General features: G+C 38.1%; 1 protein-coding gene across 2 annotated transcripts in view; it reads right to left on the reverse strand.

Moving 5' to 3' along the window:
• Positions 1 to 3,195: 3,195 nt before the first annotated feature.
• Positions 3,196 to 20,753, reverse strand: part of LOC128701649 (E3 ubiquitin-protein ligase makorin-2) — a 32,403-nt gene continuing 14,845 nt past the window's right edge. For both annotated transcript variants that reach the window (XM_070101566.1, XM_070101565.1), the window contains exons 8-9: positions 17,348 to 17,510; positions 3,196 to 12,052 (exon numbers count right to left, since the gene is read on the reverse strand). In XM_070101566.1, the coding sequence (XP_069957667.1) occupies positions 11,897 to 12,052; positions 17,348 to 17,510 (319 nt within the window). In that variant the 3' untranslated portion in view covers positions 3,196 to 11,896. The remainder of the gene's footprint in view (positions 12,053 to 17,347; positions 17,511 to 20,753) is intronic.

A 20,753-nucleotide genomic window follows, 5' to 3' on the forward strand; every position in this document is an offset into this window, starting at 1 on the left:
GGAAGGAATGTGAAGATTAGGAGTATGCATTATTATTATCGAAAAGAAGCGCTAAGCAACAAGGGCTATACAGCCAAGGGGGAAATTAAAATCAAAGCTGGTGCAATAGGTGATATTTAAAAAGTCTGTATCAAAGGCGAACTTTCAGCAAGATAAGTCAAGTGTTGGAGCGGCGGAGACGCCAAAAATGATTAAGAACATAAGAAGGAACACTGCAGCATGCCTACTGACCCATGCGAAGCAAGTCCATATTACCCTCCATCTTAGCCCAATGACCTACCTAGTCAGGTCACTTACACTTAAAGAAGAAGCACGGCATCATACCTAGTAGCACAAGCTAGTCAGGTCCAACTCACACCCACTCATGTATTTATCTAACCTATTTTTAAGATTACACAACTGTACTTGGGAGTTTGTTCCACTCATCCACAACTCTGTTACCAAACCAGTGCTTTCGTAAATCCTTCCTGAATCAAATTTTTCCAGCTTGAAACCATTGCTGCGAGTCCTGTCTTGGCCAGAAATTTTCAGCACACTATTTACATCCCCTTTATTTATGCCTGTTTTCCATTTATACAGGATAATCCATCAAGGTATGGGGAACATAGTCCTTGCAGACCAGTGCCGATTATAATCAAGGGGGAAGTGCTAAACCCGTAGGACTATACAGCGCCTTTGGGGGGGGGTGATGTGAAAGGTATTCAGGCTTAATTCGGGGAACTGGAGCACAGATCCAATTCCTTATATCTAGAGCCCTTCACCAGCATTAATTATAATAAAAAAAGCGCTAAGCCACAAGGGCCATACAGCGCTGCAGGGTAGGGAAGGAAGCGAGGGTATCGGGCAGCAGAATGGGGGAGGGATGATTAGTAGGTTACAGAAAATAGCAAGGCAGGGGATAGTGCAGGGGTAGAGGGTAGCAAGAGATTGAGGTAGAAAGGGCTGAAGGTATAATCAGAGTTTGTGGAGTAAGTCAATTGTTGTCAAAAAGTCAATGAGTGTGTCCGGATGAAAGGAGGGTCCATCAGCAAGAAGGGAAGGTAGAGAGAGAGCAGAGGAGCGAAGACGACGTTGGAAGTAAATTCTGCGTGCTCGTTGATAATGTGGGCAGTAACAGAATGTGGCTGACCGATAATGGAACCTGACAATTCTCACAGAGAGGAGCAGGGCGCCTCTCCACGAGATATCCACGAGTAAGACGAGTATGGCCAATGCGAAGGCGGGAGAGTAGTCTCCCAACCTCGACACTGGCGACAAGAAGACGGCCAGTAACCTTTACTTGGTTTAATAGAACAAAGTTTGTTAGTGAGCAGAGCATACCAACGTTGTTGCCAACGGGTGTGAAGGTGGGTAGCTATTACAGCAAAATAGTCCGGAAATGGAACACCTCTATATGAAATTGGTAGGTCATGTACTGCTGACTGCGCAGCAGTGTTTGCCTGTTCATTGCCCTGTACGTCAACATGACCAGGGATACCAGCATCAAGGAACCTTCCTTGAGGGGAGAGTGATGTCGAGCATTCCTCCACGATTACTATAATCAAAACCACATGCTAAACCTACAATTATAATAAAAAAGAAGCGCTAAACCTATAAAGGGCCATACAGCGCAGCAGGGTAGGGAAGTACGTAGTGGTATTGGGTAGCAAGAGGGAGAGGGATGATTATTAGGTCATGAAGTACAACGGGACAATGCAGGGGTAGAGGGTAGCAAGAGATTAAGGTAGATTATTTATAATAATAAAGGGGAAGCGCTAAACTCATAGGATTATACAGCGCCTGCAGGGGAATGTGGAAGGTATTCAGGGAACCGGAGAACAGATCCAATTCCCTAGATCAAGAGCCCCTCACCAGCATCAAGGAACCTTCCTCGAGGGGAGATTGAGGTACAAAGAGCTGTGAGGAGTGCTAGAGGCATCATTATTATTATCAAAAAGAAGTGCTAAGCCACAAGGACTATACAGTGCTGCAGGGCAGGAAGGAAGCGAGGGCATCAGGTGGCAAAAGGGAGATGGATGAGTAATAGGTTACGGATAGAGGCATCATCAGAGTTTGTGCATTAACTCGGTTGCTGTCAAAGTCAATGAGAGTCTGGGTTAGAGGAAGGTCCATCAGCAAGCTAAACCTACAAGGGTATTCTCCAAGACACATTGGTGATTCCTTGCTCATATGATCTAAGATTATTATAATCAAAGAAAGCACTAAACCTATGATCTAAGATAATCTGTTGGTTCTGTTGTCTGAAGGGAAATTTTGTGTACTTCCCAGCATGTAAGGGTCAAAGTATTATTAATGGGGGATTGCTAAACCCATAGGGATCATACAACACATGAAGGAATAGGAGGTAATGAGGTTCAATCCAAGGAAGGGGAGGTCAGAGCCCTGGATCAACAGCCCCAGACCAGCATCAGGTGGAACCTCCCTCAAAAAGATCCTGTAGGGGGAGAGGTATGCCAGTGTTTATTATAATCAAAACTAAGCACTAAACCCACCAGGGTCATACAGCACTACAGGGTAAAGTGTACGTGTTGTGTAATATGCTTGATCTGAAACTAGCAAGGGTGGAGAGTATAACGGAGGTAGAGCTAGTAAAGGGTGTGGAGAGTGCCAAAGGAAGTACAATCAAAGATTGTGTAATAAAACTGTTGCTGTTAAAAAATCAAAGGAGTCTGTCTCTAAGGTGGGGCCATCAGCCAGGAGGGAAGATAAAGTAAAGGTGTTATTCATATAATCAAAACAAAATGCTAAACCTACAAGGAGTAAGGGTGTTAGAGCGGTGACGTCGGAGGTAATTCTGCATGCTCGCTGGTAAATAGGACAGTCCAATAGAATGTATATGGAATGAATATCAAAATGGTATAAAATACTGACAGGTTGTTAGATAAGACATATGCAACAGTTAGGTATCTTTAAATAAAGATACCTAAGTGTTGCATATGTCTTATCTAACATGTATATGGAATGTAGATAAATGGCTCAGAGAACTAACAAGTTGACGAATTAGACATGTGCAACACTTGGGTATCTTTATTGAGGAATTAAGATACCCAAGTGTTGCATGTGTGTGTGTAATTCATCAATATACATATATGGATGTGGGAAAAAAAAAAAGTGATTGCAGTATACATTCAGCCAAAGAACTGATATCAATTTTTTCACTGTGAATGTACTGGAGAATAAAAAGGATAATAAAAATCATTTTATAAATAATCATATTTGGAGGGTTATCCAATTCTGTACACTAAGAAAGTAATAAGATTACTTTAATATTTACAGTAATTAGGCAGTTTATAGTTAGACATTACTTAGGCAGAGTTGCAATTACCTCTTTCTTTTAAAATGTTTAATATTTATTACTTACGATGTTTCAGTCCAGAAAAATAAATACGAAAACACAGCTTTACTAAATTTTACACGAACACTTGTTTTCAGTATTAAAGCTAGCAACTTTTTCATTCACATATCTTATGGAATCATCACTAATGAATGTTTTAAATGTATTACAATTTCAAAACATCTTTAGCCATAATGACGTCAACTTTGCCACCTAAAAGACAACTGCACAGTTAAAATCCAATAAAACGATAAAACAGAGTTTGTACTGCTATCAAGAGGGAACGTACATTGGTTAAGTGGCAATAGCTAATGTATTTTAAGACATATCTTACCAGTCAGTACAAATGTGAAACAAAGTAACTGATATCCTGACAAACAAATTCCTGAGAAACTTAAGAGAGCTATCATGAAGCAGCACAAAGAATGTGTAATTATTGGCAGTACTGTTAATACAAATAATAACGTAAATGGACACACGTCTCGTTATGCTTCATGTGTCTATTTACCTAACAATAAGAGAACATTCCTAATAAAAAAATTTCATGTGCCAATATATCGATACAGTACATTTCAGTTCATGCAAGATCCTCAGATACTGTGCAAAAGTGCACTATATATTTATTAGGTAGTATAAATTGTAACATTAGTAGTTTTTGTGCACATTTTGGTAAAAGGTGCAGATCAAACACTGAACACAAGTCTCCAAGTTCACAGCACAAAATACGCATTCATATTATTACATCATTTTAATATAATCTGTCCAACAAACACTGCCACTGACTGATCTTAACTACAGTACATAATTCCTTTCAAATTCAAATTATTTTTAAATGATACAAATGGACAGAATCTAATCCTGTACCTAAAAGAATCCACTGTTGTACCAGTCAAATTTTATATTATCATATAGGAAATACAGTACAACTTTTCCATACTGCAGAAGTCCAAGAGTACTGAAATTTCATGACTTTTTGATGACTTGCTAGGTTCTTTAAGAAAAAACACCAACACAAATCTCTACATCATGTTAGCTCTATCACTACAATAAAGGAATTCAGAATTGCTTAAAAAAAGAGGATGAGGGAAGGGCTAAAGAAATGTGGGTCAAATACAGGCATTCCAAACAACAGAAATTGTCCTAAATACACAGGTGTGCACATGTAAGGGAAACAACACGAGGGATAAAATGATAAGTAAAATTATTTTAAAAAATTAAAAAGAAATGTACCATTGAATATAATATACAGTATGTTATCAACAGCCATTTGTCAATGTTGTGGAATTAGTTTTGTTAGCCACTCATACCAATAATGCAGAAGTTTAATGCTTGACACTGACTGAAGTGAAACAGGCACAGCACTATCCCACTCAGCCGAAAGACAACTTTAGTGACAATGAAGCAAAAGAAAAATTTCATTGCATCAATGCAATTATAAATGTACAGTACTTTTGTTTATCATTACTCAGTGTTCCCAACAGCATTAACAATTGGGGTATATATGATGACATCACAGTCTATGCAAAGATTTGAAAAACTGTCTTGAATCCCTGACTTGCCAGATAAAAGAGGCTCCTACTTCCATCCTTCAAGGAACAAACTAAATTAAGAAGGGGAAGATCTACTTAATTCATTACATAAAATTTAGATCTTAAATGTTTTAGTAGTCACTGAATAACTGAAAAATTAAAGCCACACATGCCTCAATTTACTTGCCATCAATGCCCACGAAGTCACTATAGAGTATACCCGACTTAAAGGGCATAAATAATGTGCAAGAGAACGTACATTCTTTAATAAATTTGTATGGCTTAAATTATAACAGCAACCGATATATCTAAACAAGAATCTCTTAAATTTGATCATTTTTATAGTAGGTACTACAGATCATAAATTAAGTACCTCCCTGAGGAACAGTTCCCTAGTTTTTCAGAAACACTAGATTATCGCAGTTTTTTAGGGTACTTTTACCATATTCCTCCTTAGCAGTGTATATTTAAAAGCTGAATCAAGTAAGACATCCAGACAATATTGAATGCAGAATAATCGAATGCTAAATAATAAATGATCTACTGTACCACATCTGTCATTCTGATCTTCCAAATAAAATAAAGAACATTAATACCTCATCTGATTATGGTGCACACATCCCATTCTAAAATACTTTGCAATATATCTCCATCAGAGGTATATACAAGGTACTACATATTTTACTGCTTCTGATCAAGTGAAAATGACTGTTCAAATATATTTGAGCAAACTTTGAAACCACACATGCACAATGATGATCATGTTTTAAAACCATTAGTGGCAGCCATCTTTGCCATCAAACTGCTTAAATCACAAAATTTTGAAGATAGTAAAAAGTTCCCAACTCAATGGAGGAGGAGGAGGAGGAGTTTACCTGGAATTTACCTGGAGAGAGTTCCGGGGGTCAACGCCCCCGCGGCCCGGTCTGTGACCAGGCCAGGAGGAGAAAAAAAAAAAAAAAAAAATAAGGTATTGATGCTATAACAGATCTATGTTAATAAAATTTACAAATTAACTATGCTATCACCCATACACAGAATATAACATTAAAAGTGAATTTACAATAAATATGAGTACGGTATAGAAATTCTGAATTGGATAAAATGTTTTTTGCATGACTGATGCTCACCAGGTACCTTAAAAGTCATACAGGAAAGAAATTTCCACTGCCACTGCTGCTGGCCTCTCAGCCCTAGTGAAAACATACTTACCTACATATTTCCAACTTTCCTGTAAAAAAAAATATATACAATAGATAAGAACTAAGAGTACTTGACTCAAAATTATTTTAAAAAATTATACAAATTAGTTCACACAACCAATTTTTTTGTAGTTTGTATCCATATCCTTGCATGAGCAAGTACTTTCATGCTTAATGTGCACAGATGCATGCAGTAATGTGTATATACTGTACATGTATGCATGAATATGTACATATATGAATGCATTCAATTGCTGAAATGAAACAAGTTTGTTAATATTCATCATGGATGCTTGTACAAATAATTCAAAGGTTTGCAATAAAAAACTAATCTTGCCATTTTATACTGAACATATTTATCAGTTCAAACTATAAAACTTGCCTCCTTACAGTTGTGCATTACCCCTCTAACATCTGGCCCAAGACTGAAGTACTATATTAGCTTGATGCAAGTTATAGGAAATTTTACATATAGGTATTAGGATAAAATGTGCAGAAATCCATGATTTTGAACAGTGATCTTCCTACTACAAAAATATCCAATGTTTGACTTAAAATATAATAGTCATTGTGCCCTGTTTTACATCAAAATTTTGTACCTTAAGTGGAAAAATGACACTTCTATAGTAATTCTTTCACCAACAAAGCTACCACCACAAAAAATTAAAGTTACATGAATTTCTTAATGCCATAATATAAAGACAAAATTACGTGAGCTGCAAGTGATGGCATGGTGGCCATACAGGATTTATACAAATCAGAACAATTTCATGAAGCTACTGTTGTGGCAAATATGAATAAGCATTTAAGTCTTTTCTAGTTCTTCCCCAAATAAGTATTTAAATGAATTACAGGAGTCTAGGCTTCAGTATAAACATAATTAAGTTTTTCTTACACAAACTGCTGTCTATTGACTACAGTGCTCATATATGATTACCATTCACAACTAATTCACATTTAAGGGGGGAAACTTTTAGATGACTCACAAAATCGTAATGACACGATTGCAAACAAACCATACCACAGGTGGGGTTTGAACCCGCGGTCACTTCAAGTCTCGACTAAATACATTATCTGAAAACTAAAGCCATGTCATCCAAACTTCCCTCTCTCAATTACTTTAGCAGTGAACTGTTACAACCATGGTACTGATACTTTTCTTGTTTATATTTACCAGTCTGAATAAATTCCTATGACTAAGCAGCTAACACCCCATCTTAAAAGTAGCTTCAAAACTAGTAACTAAAGCAACCATAACTGGATATAGCTCAATGAACCAGAATGTGCCATTTGTAATCTTCTAGTTGTGTACGGTCCTACTGTGACCTGAACATTGGACTCGATGTTTATTTCTGCAGTTTCTTAGTGATATCAATCTTACTAGCAAAATATGATCTTTTACCAAAGTAGATTACTCAAGGCCTTCACATCCTGATGAGTAACCATTCTCTCTCTCTCTGGGTGAGCAATATGATATATTAGTGTTCTTATTACGCCAGTAATTGTTTCCAGTAATGCCTACCGATGGAATCTTTCTTTTGCACGTTATTTACATGGTCAATCATACAAAGCAAAAACACAATATACTGAAAAAATAAATACACAATATAAGTTATTTCTCATTAAAACCAGCTGCAATATGTAATAAATCTAAATGACTGCATATTTTTGGTATAAAATTATACAAGCCCAAACAAAGCAACCTAGTTTACAACCTTGTACTAAATAATTTTGTACAAAATTGGATGGATTAACAGAAAAATTTAGTAATATATATATATATTAATACCGGGTATGTTCACAGTCTGGCACCTGTGAAACATGAACAAAAATATTTCTTATGAACATCTCCCAAAATCTCTACGGATGTCGGATGTCTGCCTCCTAAAATCTCTACAGATGTCTGCCTCCCAAAAATCTCTGCGGATGTCTGCTGCCCAAAAATCTCTACGGATGACTGCTGCCCAAAAATCTCTACGGATGTGTCTCCCAAAATCTCTACGAATGTCTGTCTCCCAAAATCTCTACACATTACTGAATCAACATACACAATGTTAGGGACAAAAGTAAAAAATTCCCAGAGGCAGGCAATAACCAGTAACAACATTTTTGCTAAAGAACATATTGATTATAAATGGATTCCCTCCATACAACTTGATAGCAATAAATGGTTATCTCTAATCTGTGTGGGCACTTGGTTTCCATACCTAAATTCTATAATGTATGCTAAAGCATATAGCACAACCATTTGCTACATGCCAGACATTATATTTGAAAATGCTCTCAACAAGCAAGAAGCTTAAATAACTGCTTTGTATGGACTAACATAACTAGATATGGAATGGTTACAAATAAATATACATGTTAGAAACTGACTACAGCTGACAGGAATTATTATATGTGGGGGGGGGGGGACGCTAAACCTGTAGGGGGGTCACATAGCGCCTGCGAAAGAGGAGAAAATCAGGTTTGATCCAAGAAGGGAAGGACAAAGTCCAGTTTCTTAGAGCAGGAGCCCCTCACCAGCATCAAGGAACCTCCCTTGAGGGGAAGTTGACATGAATCCTAACACTGATTAAGACAACTATTTCTTTCAGTGAATGATTAAACTTACAACTAAAAACTGTGCAAAGAATAATCCTTTACACACAGGAGAAAATGCCACAATATCTTCATTTAAGATTTACCAAGAATGTCAAGAAATTTGCATCAGTAACGTAAATTGCTTTAGAAAGAATATTAGCATCAATAGTGCGATTTTTCAAGCAGCAACCTGAAGCTGAGATGCATTTTACCTTCATCATCTAATTATTTCTTAAAGGCAACCCTAATCACATTGCAAATGAATCTTATATGGAATTAGTTTTAAAATCTGTACAATTCTTTAACCTATGATTTGCCTTAATGCATTTGATAAAATATGTCTACCAAATTTTGCTTCTTTTACTGTTCATATAGCAGTATGATTTATACATGCTGTAGCAAACAAATTTACTTTTATATTATTTATATTTATTAACACATCGGCCATTTCCCACCAAAGTAATGTGGCCTGAAAAAGAAAAACTTTCACCATCATTCACTCCATCACTGTCTTGCCAGATGTGCACTTGCACTACAGTTATAAAACTGCATCATTAACACCCCTCCTTCAGAGTGCAGGCACTGTACTTCCTATCTCCAGGACTCAAGTCCGGCCTGCTGGTTTCCCTGAATCCCTTCACAAATGTTACCTTGCTCACACTCCAACAGCATGTCAAGTTCTAAAAACCATTTGTCTCCATTTGCTCCTATCTAACACACACACACATGCTTGCTGGAAGTCCAAGCCCCTCACACAAAAAGCCTCCTTCACCCCCTCACTCCAACCTTTCTTAGACCGACCTCTACCCCGCCTTCCCTCCACTACAGATTTATGCACTCTCAAAGTCATTCTATTTTGCTTCATCCTCTACATGTCCAAACCACCTCAACAACCCCTCCTCAGCCCTCTGGATAAGTTTTGGTAATCCCACATCTCCTAATTTCCAAACTACGAATTCTCTGCATTATATTCACACCACACATTGCCCTCAGACACAACATCTCCACTTCCTCCAGCCTTCTCCTTGTTGCAACATTCACCACCCATGCTTCGCACCCATATATGAGCGTAGGTATAACTATGCTCTCATACATTCCCCTCTTTGCTTCCATGGACAAAGTTCTTTGTCTCCACAGACTCCTCAGTGCACCACACTTCACAAAATTCATACTTGATATGAAGCAATTTTGTGTATAAACAAATGTGGTTTCTAATTTTTATGCAGGCATCTGATTTAAAGTTTAACAAAAATCTTCAAAAATAAAATAAAAAATCAATTAGTCATTTTCAAGAATACTAACCAATTTGTGCCCAAAAAAAGTGGTCCCTACATTAAGATAAAGTTTTGTGAGTAAGGCAGTTAGCTACATATCTATGTTTACCCAACATTACTGCATTTATGAAATACCAGATTGATTAACTCTAGGTGAAAAATAATATGACTGCTTGAAATATCTTCACCATGTTGAAAATGTTATTGGTGTAGATGACAGTTGTCAGCATCAAACAGGTTTTTACCTGATACAGTTGGTTTCTATGTTAAAAATCATGAAGTAATTATAGCAGTTTCTCAAAGTATCACATACAATTAACATTTTCAATAAGTACCATGTGACAATATAATAATGGCATATAACTTAAAATGCTCCCTGAAAAAAGTTTTAAATTTTGCAAATAAATGGCTGAGTTTTTACAAACAAAAGGCAATTAATATCAGTAGAGAATATTTTTTCATAATATAGACTTGGAACAAAAACTTGTAAGAAAAATTACCAGGAACAGTTAAATCTAAACACAAAACCTCATTCATGACTGAAATATTAGAGGGTAGATCAGCCTTATTCCTACAGCATATACCTGATCATTGTAACCATTTAAAGCTTGTGATACTTTTTCAGTAATGTGATTATCAGTGAACGGTTCTCATTCTTATGAAAGGACTATGCAAAAGTTTAGTTCTCCTTAGTTATATCTACAGACTGGACCGGACAATTACTGCAAAAGCCAATTAAAAATCATTTGAAGAAACCCTGGGTACCTCCGAGGAAATTCAGCATGCAAAGAACACCTTTTACTCAGTTCACTTCTGGAAACCCTTAAAGAAGCATCCAGGGTCTAAATGTTTACTAAAGGCAAACTGACATTTGATAATGTTTTCCATTTAATCATTTTATATCAGAGTCAAAATGCATACTCACAGTCAGGTCTGATTATATAAAAACCTTAGATAAGGAAAATCTTGTAAAAGCACTTGCAGTTATTCCAAATAAGGTTTAGTGTTGTATAGCCCATTGAATAGGTAAACTCTTCTGTTATAGTACTTTCACAAGCTATGCAAGTTTCCACAGGCTATTTATTTTTGATAGGAGATTCTTCAATTAATAAAATTTGGTGCAAAACAAACACTGGTAGTTTGAATGAGCCTTTTTTTTTTTTTAATTCACTACTTTAAATCTTGAATTTTGTACAATATAAGAGATTTTAATTTTGCATTGATACAGTATTATAATAAATATCAACCTAATATAAACTAGATCTTTAAGAGTTGAGGTTAACTCTGAATCAAGGAAGCAACACACCTTAAAAATGGGTAGTTGAAAGTTTTAAATAAACAATTGTTTCAAATAAAATGCAGTAACCATTTCCTTAACAGATTTTATGCTCTGAAATCTAAGTCACAGACCTGTGAGCAACATTGTAACTAACACACTTGGGTGGCTGTGTCATGGTGCACAACACACATTGGATTTACTGGGAAAAAAAAAAAAAAAAATTGCTACAACTTTTGATAAGTATAGGGCCAATATAATAATAGCTCTGTTATTCAACAACAGAAGCCTACCTCTTTGTATAAGACTACTTGATTCTTGAACTTTTAAAATTTCAGATGCAGGTATATTAACCCTATAGAACAAATGCTTATGAAAATCCAATTAAAGTTTTGAACACTTTAGATACAGCTATATTGATACGTATAATAGATTAACTGCTTCTGAAAAAGAAAAACATGTAATTCCAATATTTCTTTGCCATTTTTTAACATTTACCTTATGAAATTTGCAGGTCAAACACTACCAAATCATGGGTGTAGTACTTTCAAATAATTCAATGTATTTCAGAAGCAATTACATTCAACCTACATATGAATTTTAATTATAAAATTGGCATTTCAGTTTTTGAGAGAATAAGCTTCCTAGTCTTGTTTTTTTTTTTTTTTTGTAATTAAACACACATAAAAATCCAAAACCTATAAGTCGGAAGTTTCCGAGACAGAATCATCGGCAAAGTAGAACTCGTCAGCCAAATCTTCCAGTTCCAGTTCCAACAGCAAAGTTTGAATTGAGCCTCGAAGCAACTCCAGACGATGTTCTCGCTCTTCAATAAAATCCCATAGCACCATATTCTGGTAATAAAATTTTTAATTAATTTAAAGGCATATTCATGAAATTAAGCTAGGATGACAGAAATATGGCTAGAGTACAGTATGTGAATAAATCTAACACTCTCATGGTTTAACATAGCCCACCCAAATTTATGAAAAGGCTTACAGAATCACCAATAAAGAATATCTGATATGCTTGATATTTGTTATATCCTCGAAATAGCAACTGTATTGGTGTTAAGTACCTATTTACCTTTATAGAAAGGAGGAGGATGATATATCAAAAGTAAGAGCTAAACCTTCACAGATCATACAGCACTGCAGTGGTGGGTGTGTGCAAAAAAAATAATGTGCAAAATAAACTTGTAGGATTCAAAAATGTTTTCAAGTTAGTAATAGAGATAGAACAATACCAAAATTTTTTTTTCCAATACTAATACCAATACTCTATTTGAAGCCGATGATGCCATCAACATTAGCCAAAACCGACAGATACCAATACATACCATCAAAACTAGCCAATACACATCAATACCTGTACTGTTCTCAGTCTTGGGCTAGTACTGATATCGTCAAAATTTGTTGATACCCACCAATACTTTGGCACACCCCTAGTTAATATTTTTTTTTATTTTTTATTATCACACTGGCCGATTCCCACCAAGGCAGGGTGGCCCAAAAAAAGAAAAACTTTCACCATCATTCACTCCATCACTGTCTTGCCAGAAGGGTGCTTTACACTACAGTTTTTAAACTGCAACATTAACACCCCTCCTTCAGAGTGCAGGCACTGTACTTCCCATCTCCAGGACTCAAGTCCGGCCTGCCGGTTTCCCTGAACCCCTTCATAAATGTTACTTTGCTCACACTCCAACAGTACATCAAGTATTAACCCTTTCAGGGTCCAAGGCCAAAATCTGAAGTGGTGCTCCAGTGTCCAAGAAATTTTGAAAAAAAAAAAAAAAAAAAAAAAAAAAAAAAAAAAAAAAAAAAAAAAAAAATTATTTTTTTCTTACAGAATTAAAGAGCATATTTTTGTGAAGGTAATAAGACAAAAAAAAATCTGATCAGTACTTACCGAGATACAGTGCCAAGAAGTTTGTCAAAAATGATGTGGTGGCGGCAACATCGACGAATTCCACATACGCGCATTACATTATTTTGTGGTTTTAGTTGCTTTTTTTTCTTTTCTTTTCCAATTTTTTTCTATTCCACTAACATTTGGGGCCTGAGAGACCAATACTGTATATAATGTACATATATAAACTCACTGTATTGAACACAATAACCACACTAAAGTTATTATCATATTATTGTTTACCACTGTTGTTTATTACAATAAACATGCACAAATATTGTATAATACTAATGTTCTGTCATATATTTACATATTTACAATCACTGGACATGGTTTTAAAACTGCTGGAGCTTGTGGAACTCCTTGAAACAAGGCACCATGCACAGAGGCACCTTACATTCCTCACACAAACCGAGTGTCTTTGCGTCTTTGTTGCCGTCGTTTTGTTTGTGCACAGACAATGCATCTCTTCTGAGCAAATTTCTTCTTAGTTGAAGGAAGCTGTATTATGAAATGATCACCTTCTCTCCTCAAACGCTTGGGTATATCCTGAGGAATTCGAGGACCATGTTGTATAGCAGGTGTTGTTACCTGGTACTTCATTATGAGTTGTCTGACAACAGACAAACAAAATTCACCATACGGTGGTCTGTTGCCAGTCTTTATTTGGTACATATTATATGCATTGAGCATTGAAGTGTCCATGAGATGGAAGAAAAGTTTCATGTACCACTTGTAACTCTTACGAACACAGTCAACAAAACCAATCTGCATGTCACACTTGTCAACCAAGCGCATGTTTTGTGTATAATCAATCACTGACACTGGTTTTCGAATACGTTCATTAGTCACTCGATCAACTTTGCCACTGTCTTGCATTTCATTACGGTGAATGGTTGTCAACAATGTGACATCTCGTTTGTCATGCCACCGTAATGCCATGATGTCATTGGCAGTAAACACCTGCACGTCATCACCACGAGCACCTGCGTTGAGCCTGGGAATATGTTTACGATTAGAACGCACTGTGCCACACACATCTGTCTTGTTCACTCGCATGAAATCACTGAGTAATGGGCTTGTGTACCAGTTATCGGTATATAATGTATGCCCCTTACCAAGATAAGGTGCCATCATGTTTCTCACTACGTCACCTGAGATACCCAATAACATCTTGGTATCTTTCAATGTTTTACTACCCGTGTATACAACAATATCCAACACCAGGCCACTGTCACAATCACAGAGTACAAACAGTTTTATACCAAAGCGTTTCCTCTTGCTCGGTATATACTGCTTGAATGACAGTCTACCTTTGAACAAAATCAAAGACTTGTCAATTACAAGATTCTTGAATGGATAAAAGTATATGCTGAACTTTTGTTTGAGATACATGAAAACATTTCTAATCTTGTATAACCTGTCACTTCTGTCAGGCCTGGTTTTGTCAGAGAAGTGCAACATACGTAAGAGTAAGATAAACCTGTTCACTGGTATGATTTCACTGAAGACCGGGGTAGAAATTAGCCAATCTGTGGACCAGTATGCTTTTATATTATGCTTATAGACGTGAGGCATAAGCATTATTGTTGCAAAAAGCAAATACATTTCTGCAACAGTCATCTCTTTCCACCTGTGTAGTCTTGACTGTGGTGATAAGATCGTATTTGCCATGGTGTACTCAAAATACTTATTACTTTCCCTGACAATAATTTCCATCAATGGCTTGTCAAAGAATAATTCAAAGAATTCCAGTTCATTGGCCGTGGTTCCAAGAGGACAAGTAGGTAGAATTCCACTTTGAGAATCATCAAAGTGGTGAGGCTTGGGAACAAATTTGGGATTTTGCTGCCAATCCCACATACGGTTTGCTGGTGGATACTGGACATCATAGGCTGGTTGTGCGGGTGGTTGTGGTGGGCTGGTGGCTGGCGTTCCGCTTTGTCCTTGAACTGACGAGTCAGCAGCGTGGGTCCCAGTGTGGCCTCGTGAGTCACGCATGGCGGTGCCACTACCATCACCACTAACACCATCCACTGATGCCTGTGGTCTATCCATGCTAAGTGTAGCCACATCATCCTCACTATCACTACCTAAAACTGGTGTTGGGCCACGGGATGTACTCCGGGATGTACTCCGTCCCCTGGGCACAGCATAGGGTACACTACCTGAGTGCATGCGGCGGCGAACATACCGACGCTTCACTGGTGAATATGATTCCTCACTATCACTACTCGATTGATCGTCGAGCGCAATAAAATCGCAGTCCACGTCACTATCATCATCATTACTGAAGTCAGAGGCCTGGCCACGCGAAAATATTAGTTTTCTCTTGCGATGAGGAACAACCGACTGAGTCACGAGTGCCCACACCAGAGGTAGAAGGTTGAGGATCGTCAGGGTTTTCTGCACTATTATCGATATCCTGGTCATTCTTTTGGGTCACTAACTGATCAAAGCCGTAGAATTCGTCTTCATTTCCACTTCCATCAGTGTCAGAACTATCAGATAGGAAGAGGAGAGTCCCAATTTTCCAGGGAGTGAGAGCTGACTTGCGACGAGGCATGGTGAACAAGGGTAACTGAGCCGGCGTTCCCACAATGCTATGTGGGCGCCTAGATTTTTTGTTTATGGACGCACACCCACCACGCAGACCCGTTCTCTCACATGTAGGCCTATGAGAGTTTTCGCGCTAAATTTGACGGCGCTAGAATTTTGGCGTTGATCTACGGTTTGGACACTCAACGTAAAGCCGTTGATCAATGGGACGAACCCTGAAAGGGTTAAAAACCATTTGTCTCCATTCACTCCTATCAAACACGCTCACGCATGCCTGCTGGAAGTCCAAGCCCCTCGCACACAAAACCTCCTTTACCCCCTCCCTCCAACCTTTCCTAGGCCGACCCCTACCCCGCCTTCCTTCCACTACAGACTGATACACTCTTGAAGTCATTCTGTTTCGCTCCATTCTCTCTACATGTCCGAACCACCTCAACAACCCTTCCTCAGCCCTCTGGACAACAGTTTTGGTAATCCCGCACCTCCTCCTAACTTCCAAACTACAAGAACAGTCACATACCCTACTCCCTCTGGGAATCTAGAGTCATTAGTGTCCAGATGTTGATTTAAAATTGCCTAATAAAAAGTGCACCGTAGGTAAGAATGATAAGTTTTGCAAACCAGATGCAGTACAAATTGGGATGTACAGGAGAGATACATATAAAGAGCAGATTGTGCACCACTTATTCAAGTAGATGCATGATGCGGTGTAGTGACATCGGCTATCACTGGAAATTAGAGCTGGGCTATCACTGCACATAAGTTGTTTTTGCTTTAGGCCTTGTCAAGATAAGGGTCGAGAGACTGGTGGAGACAGTGGCAAGCTGCTGAGTGTTGGTGAAAGACACCTAGTCTTGCAGGACCTATTGTACCTGGTCTTAAAACTATGTATGGGGTCAGCCTCCACCACTTAAAAGTCAATCCACTTCTCAACAACCCAGTGACTGAAAAAATACTTCTGACATCCCAGTGACTTGTGTCTAGCCTCCAGCTATGCCCCTCGAGTATCCATATCCTGCATCTCAAACAGCCCATCTATTTACCTTATTAATTCCTCCGAGTATATGTCATATTTAGTCTTCCCTGACCTTTCTCTCCTCCAGTGCTGTTAGATTAAATTCTGTGTGGTAGCTCGAGTGTCATTAGAAAAATGGTGGAAGTGGTTGCAAGTGTAGAGGGTTAAGAAGTGCTCACAGGTAAGAAGGAAATTGTCTAAGTCAAGAGCTGTGTAATATAGTTAGCTTATAATGATTATTCTGTGGGGCTTTTTTGTTTAAAGTTAGCTTAGTCAAGGTTTCTTTACCTATATCTTCTAGATATGCTGATATGGCCTCAATTGTCTGACTGGTCAAAGAAGCTGGAGACCATGTGATGGGAGGGATGAAATGGGAGGAGGTTGGGATAGAAGAATAGGTACATCACTGGATGGTAAAGGAAGTGTAAACAGATTCAGTGTCTTGGGGAATGTGGAAGTTTGTAGGAAAAGGGCTGACTCCATGCATCTGGGGAATGGGGTAGGAGAGAAGTGTGGGGAAAATGTATTTCTGTAACAGACTTAGGTGTAGAAAGGATCAGGGTGAGAGTTCAAGATGTAATATGCATAAAATGAGGTTGTGTGGAGAGGGGTCGAATGCAGATGCAACTACTTATTTACATCTTAAGTATCTTTTACTACTTACATCAAGATACAACTGTAATTCTCCATCTGCTGTGAATCGATGGCGACGTCTCGGAGGACCAACATCCTTCTTAGTGCCATCAGGGAGAGCGTGAAGGTAGAAACACTTATTGCCAAATGGACACTGTCCCTCCCCTTGCTTGAAGTACTTGCAAGGTTTAGCACTGCAATAAACCACATCAAAAATTCTAATATGAACACTTAGGACAACTAATATATCACCTACACAATATTTAACCATATTCTACCTTGGTAGAAAATAGCCGAGATGAACACATAAATGCCCCCTTTTCAGATAACCCAAGAATTGTGACTATCCATGAAAAAAGCTGGCAGAGATAGTTTACTCTTCCTACACCCCAAGACAACAGGTAGCAAAAATTTGGAAATAGTTAAGAAACAATGAGATGTATAGTCAAGGCTAGCATTATATGCTCCACTAATGCAAGTAGCAAGGAGCACAAAAACATTTGAACATTTATCTGCAAGTTATTAACTACATAAAATTATGCCCACATGCTCAGGTTTTGCATTTAATCATGATGCACACATTTAAAAAAATATGATAAATTGTCCATGGGGAAGTGGAAAAGAATCTTTCCTCCGTAAGCCATGCGTGTCGTATGAGGCGACTAAAATGCCGGGAGCAATGGGCTAGTAACCCCTTCTCCTGTAGACATTTACTAAAAAAGAGAAGAAAAACTTTATAAAACTGGGATGCTTGAATGTGCGTGGATGTAGTGCGGATGACAAGAAACAGACGATTGCTGATGTTATGAATGAAAAGAAGTTGGATGTCCTGGCCCTAAGTGAAACAAAGCTGAAGGGGGTAGGGGAGTTTCAGTGGGGGGAAATAAATGGGATTAAATTTGAAGTATCTGAGAGAGTTAGAGCAAAGGAAGGGGTAGCAGTAATGTTGAAGGATCAGTTATGGAAGGAAAAAAGAGAATATGAATGTGTAAATTCAAGAATTATGTGGATTAAAGTAAAGGTTGGATGCGAAAAGTGGGTCATAATAAGCGTGTATGCACCTGGAGAAGAGAGGAATGTAGAGAGAGAGAGAGAGAGAGAGAGAGAGAGATTTTGGGAGATGTTAAGTGAATGTATAGGAGCCTTTGAACCAAGTGAGAGAGTAATTGTGGTAGGGGATCTGAATGCTAAAGTAGGAGAAACTTTTAGAGAGGGTGTGGTAGGTAAGTTTGGGGTGCCAGGTGTAAATGATAATGGGAGCCCTTTGATTGAACTTTGTATAGAAAGGGATTTAGTTATAGGTAATACATATTTTAAGAAAAAGAGGATAAATAAGTATACAAGATATGATGTAGGGAGAAATGACAGTAGTTTGTTGGATTATGTATTGGTAGATAAAAGACTGTTGAGTAGACTTCAGGATGTACATGTTTATAGAGGGGCCACAGATATATCAGATCACTTTCTAGTTGTAGCTACACTGAGAGTAAAAGGTAGATGGGATACAAGGAGAATAGAAACATCAGGGAAGAGAGAGGTGAAGGTTTATAAACTAAAAGAGGAGGCAGTTAGGGTAAGATATAAACAGCTATTGGAGGATAGATGGGCTAATGAGAGCATAGGAAATGGGGTCGAAGAGGTATGGGGTAGGTTTAAAAATGTAGTGTTAGCGTGTTCAGCAGAAGTTTGTGGTTACAGGAAAGTGGGTGCGGGAGGGAAGAGGAGCGATTGGTGAAATGATGATGTAAAGAGAGTAGTAAGGGAGAAAAAGTTAGCATATGAGAAGTTTTTACAAAGTAGAAGTGATGCAAGGAGGGAAGAGTATATGGAGAAAAAGAGAGGTTAAGAGAGTGGTGAAGCAATGTAAAAAGAGAGCAAATGAGAGAGTGGGTGAGATGTTATCAACAAATTTTGTTGAAAATAAGAAAAAGTTTTGGAGCGAGATTAACAAGTTAAGGAAGCCTAGAGAACAAATGGATTTGTCAGTTAAAAATAGGAGAGGAGAGTTATTAAATGGAGAGTTAGAGGTATTGGGAAGATGGAGGGAATATTTTGAGGAATTGTTAAATGTTGATGAAGATAGGGAAGCTGTGATTTCGTGTATATGGCAAGGAGGAATAACATCTTGTAGGAGTGAGGAAGAGCCAGTTGTGAGTGTGGGGGAAGTTCGTGAGGCAGTAGGTAAAATGAAAAGGGGTAAGGCAGCCGGGATTGATAGGATAAAGATAGAAATGTTAAAAGCAGGTGGGGATATAGTTTTGGAGTGGTTGGTGCAATTATTTAATAAATGTATGTTAGAGGGTAAGGTACCTAGGGATTGGCAGAGAGCATGCATAGTTCCTTTGTATAAAGGCAAAGGGGACAAAAGAGAGTGCAAAAATTATAGGGGGATAAGTCTGTTGAGTATACCTGGTAAAGTGTATGGTAGAGTTATTATTGAAAGAATTAAGAGTAAGACGGAGAATAGGATAGCAGATGAACAAGGAGGCTTTAGGAAAGGTAAGGGGTGTGTGGACCAGGTGTTTACAGTGAAACATATAAGTGAACAGTATTTAGATAAAGGTAAAGAGGTCTTTGTGGCATTTATGGATTTGGAAAAGGCGTATGACAGGGTGGATAGGGGGGCAATGTGGCAGATGTTGCAGGTGTATGGTGTAGGAGGTAGGTTACTGAAAGCAGTGAAGAGTTTTTACGAGGATAGTGAGGCTCAAGTTAGAGTATGTAGGAAAGAGGGAAATTCTTTCCCAGTAAAAGTAGGCCTTAGACAAGGATGTGTGATGTCACCATAGCTGTTTAATATATTTATAGATGGGGTTGTAAGAGAAGTAAATGCGAGGGTCTTGGCAAGAGGCGTGGAGTTAAAAGATAAAGAATCACACTAAGTGGGAGTTGTCACAGTTGCTCTTTGCTGATGACACTGTGCTCTTGGGAGATTCTGAAGAGAAGTTGCAGAGATTGGTGGATGAATTTGGTAGGGTGTGCAAAAGAAGAAAATTAAAAGTGAATACAGGAAAGAGTAAGGTTATGAGGATAACAAAAAGATTAAGTGATGAAAGATTGGATATCAGATTGGAGGGAGAGAGTATGGAGGAGGTGAATGTATTCAGATATTTGGTAGTGGACGTGTCAGCGGATGGGTCTATGAAAGATGAGGTGAATTATAGAATTGATGAGGGGAAAAGGGTGAGTGGTGCACTTAGGAGTCTGTGGAGACAAAGAACTTTGTCCTTGGAGGCAAAGAGGGGAATGTATGAGAGTATAGTTTTACCAACGCTCTTATATGGGTGTGAAGCATGGGTGATGAATGTTGCAGCGAGGAGAAGGCTTGAGGCAGTGGAGATGTCATGTCTGAGGGCAATGTGTGGTGTGAATATAATGCAGAGAATTCGTAGTTTGGAAGTTAGGAGGAGGTGTGGGATTACCAAAACTGTTGTCCA

This window comes from Cherax quadricarinatus, chromosome 78, assembly GCF_038502225.1.
Source record: "Cherax quadricarinatus isolate ZL_2023a chromosome 78, ASM3850222v1, whole genome shotgun sequence".
In the NCBI taxonomy this organism is placed as follows: Eukaryota; Metazoa; Arthropoda; class Malacostraca; order Decapoda; family Parastacidae; genus Cherax; species Cherax quadricarinatus.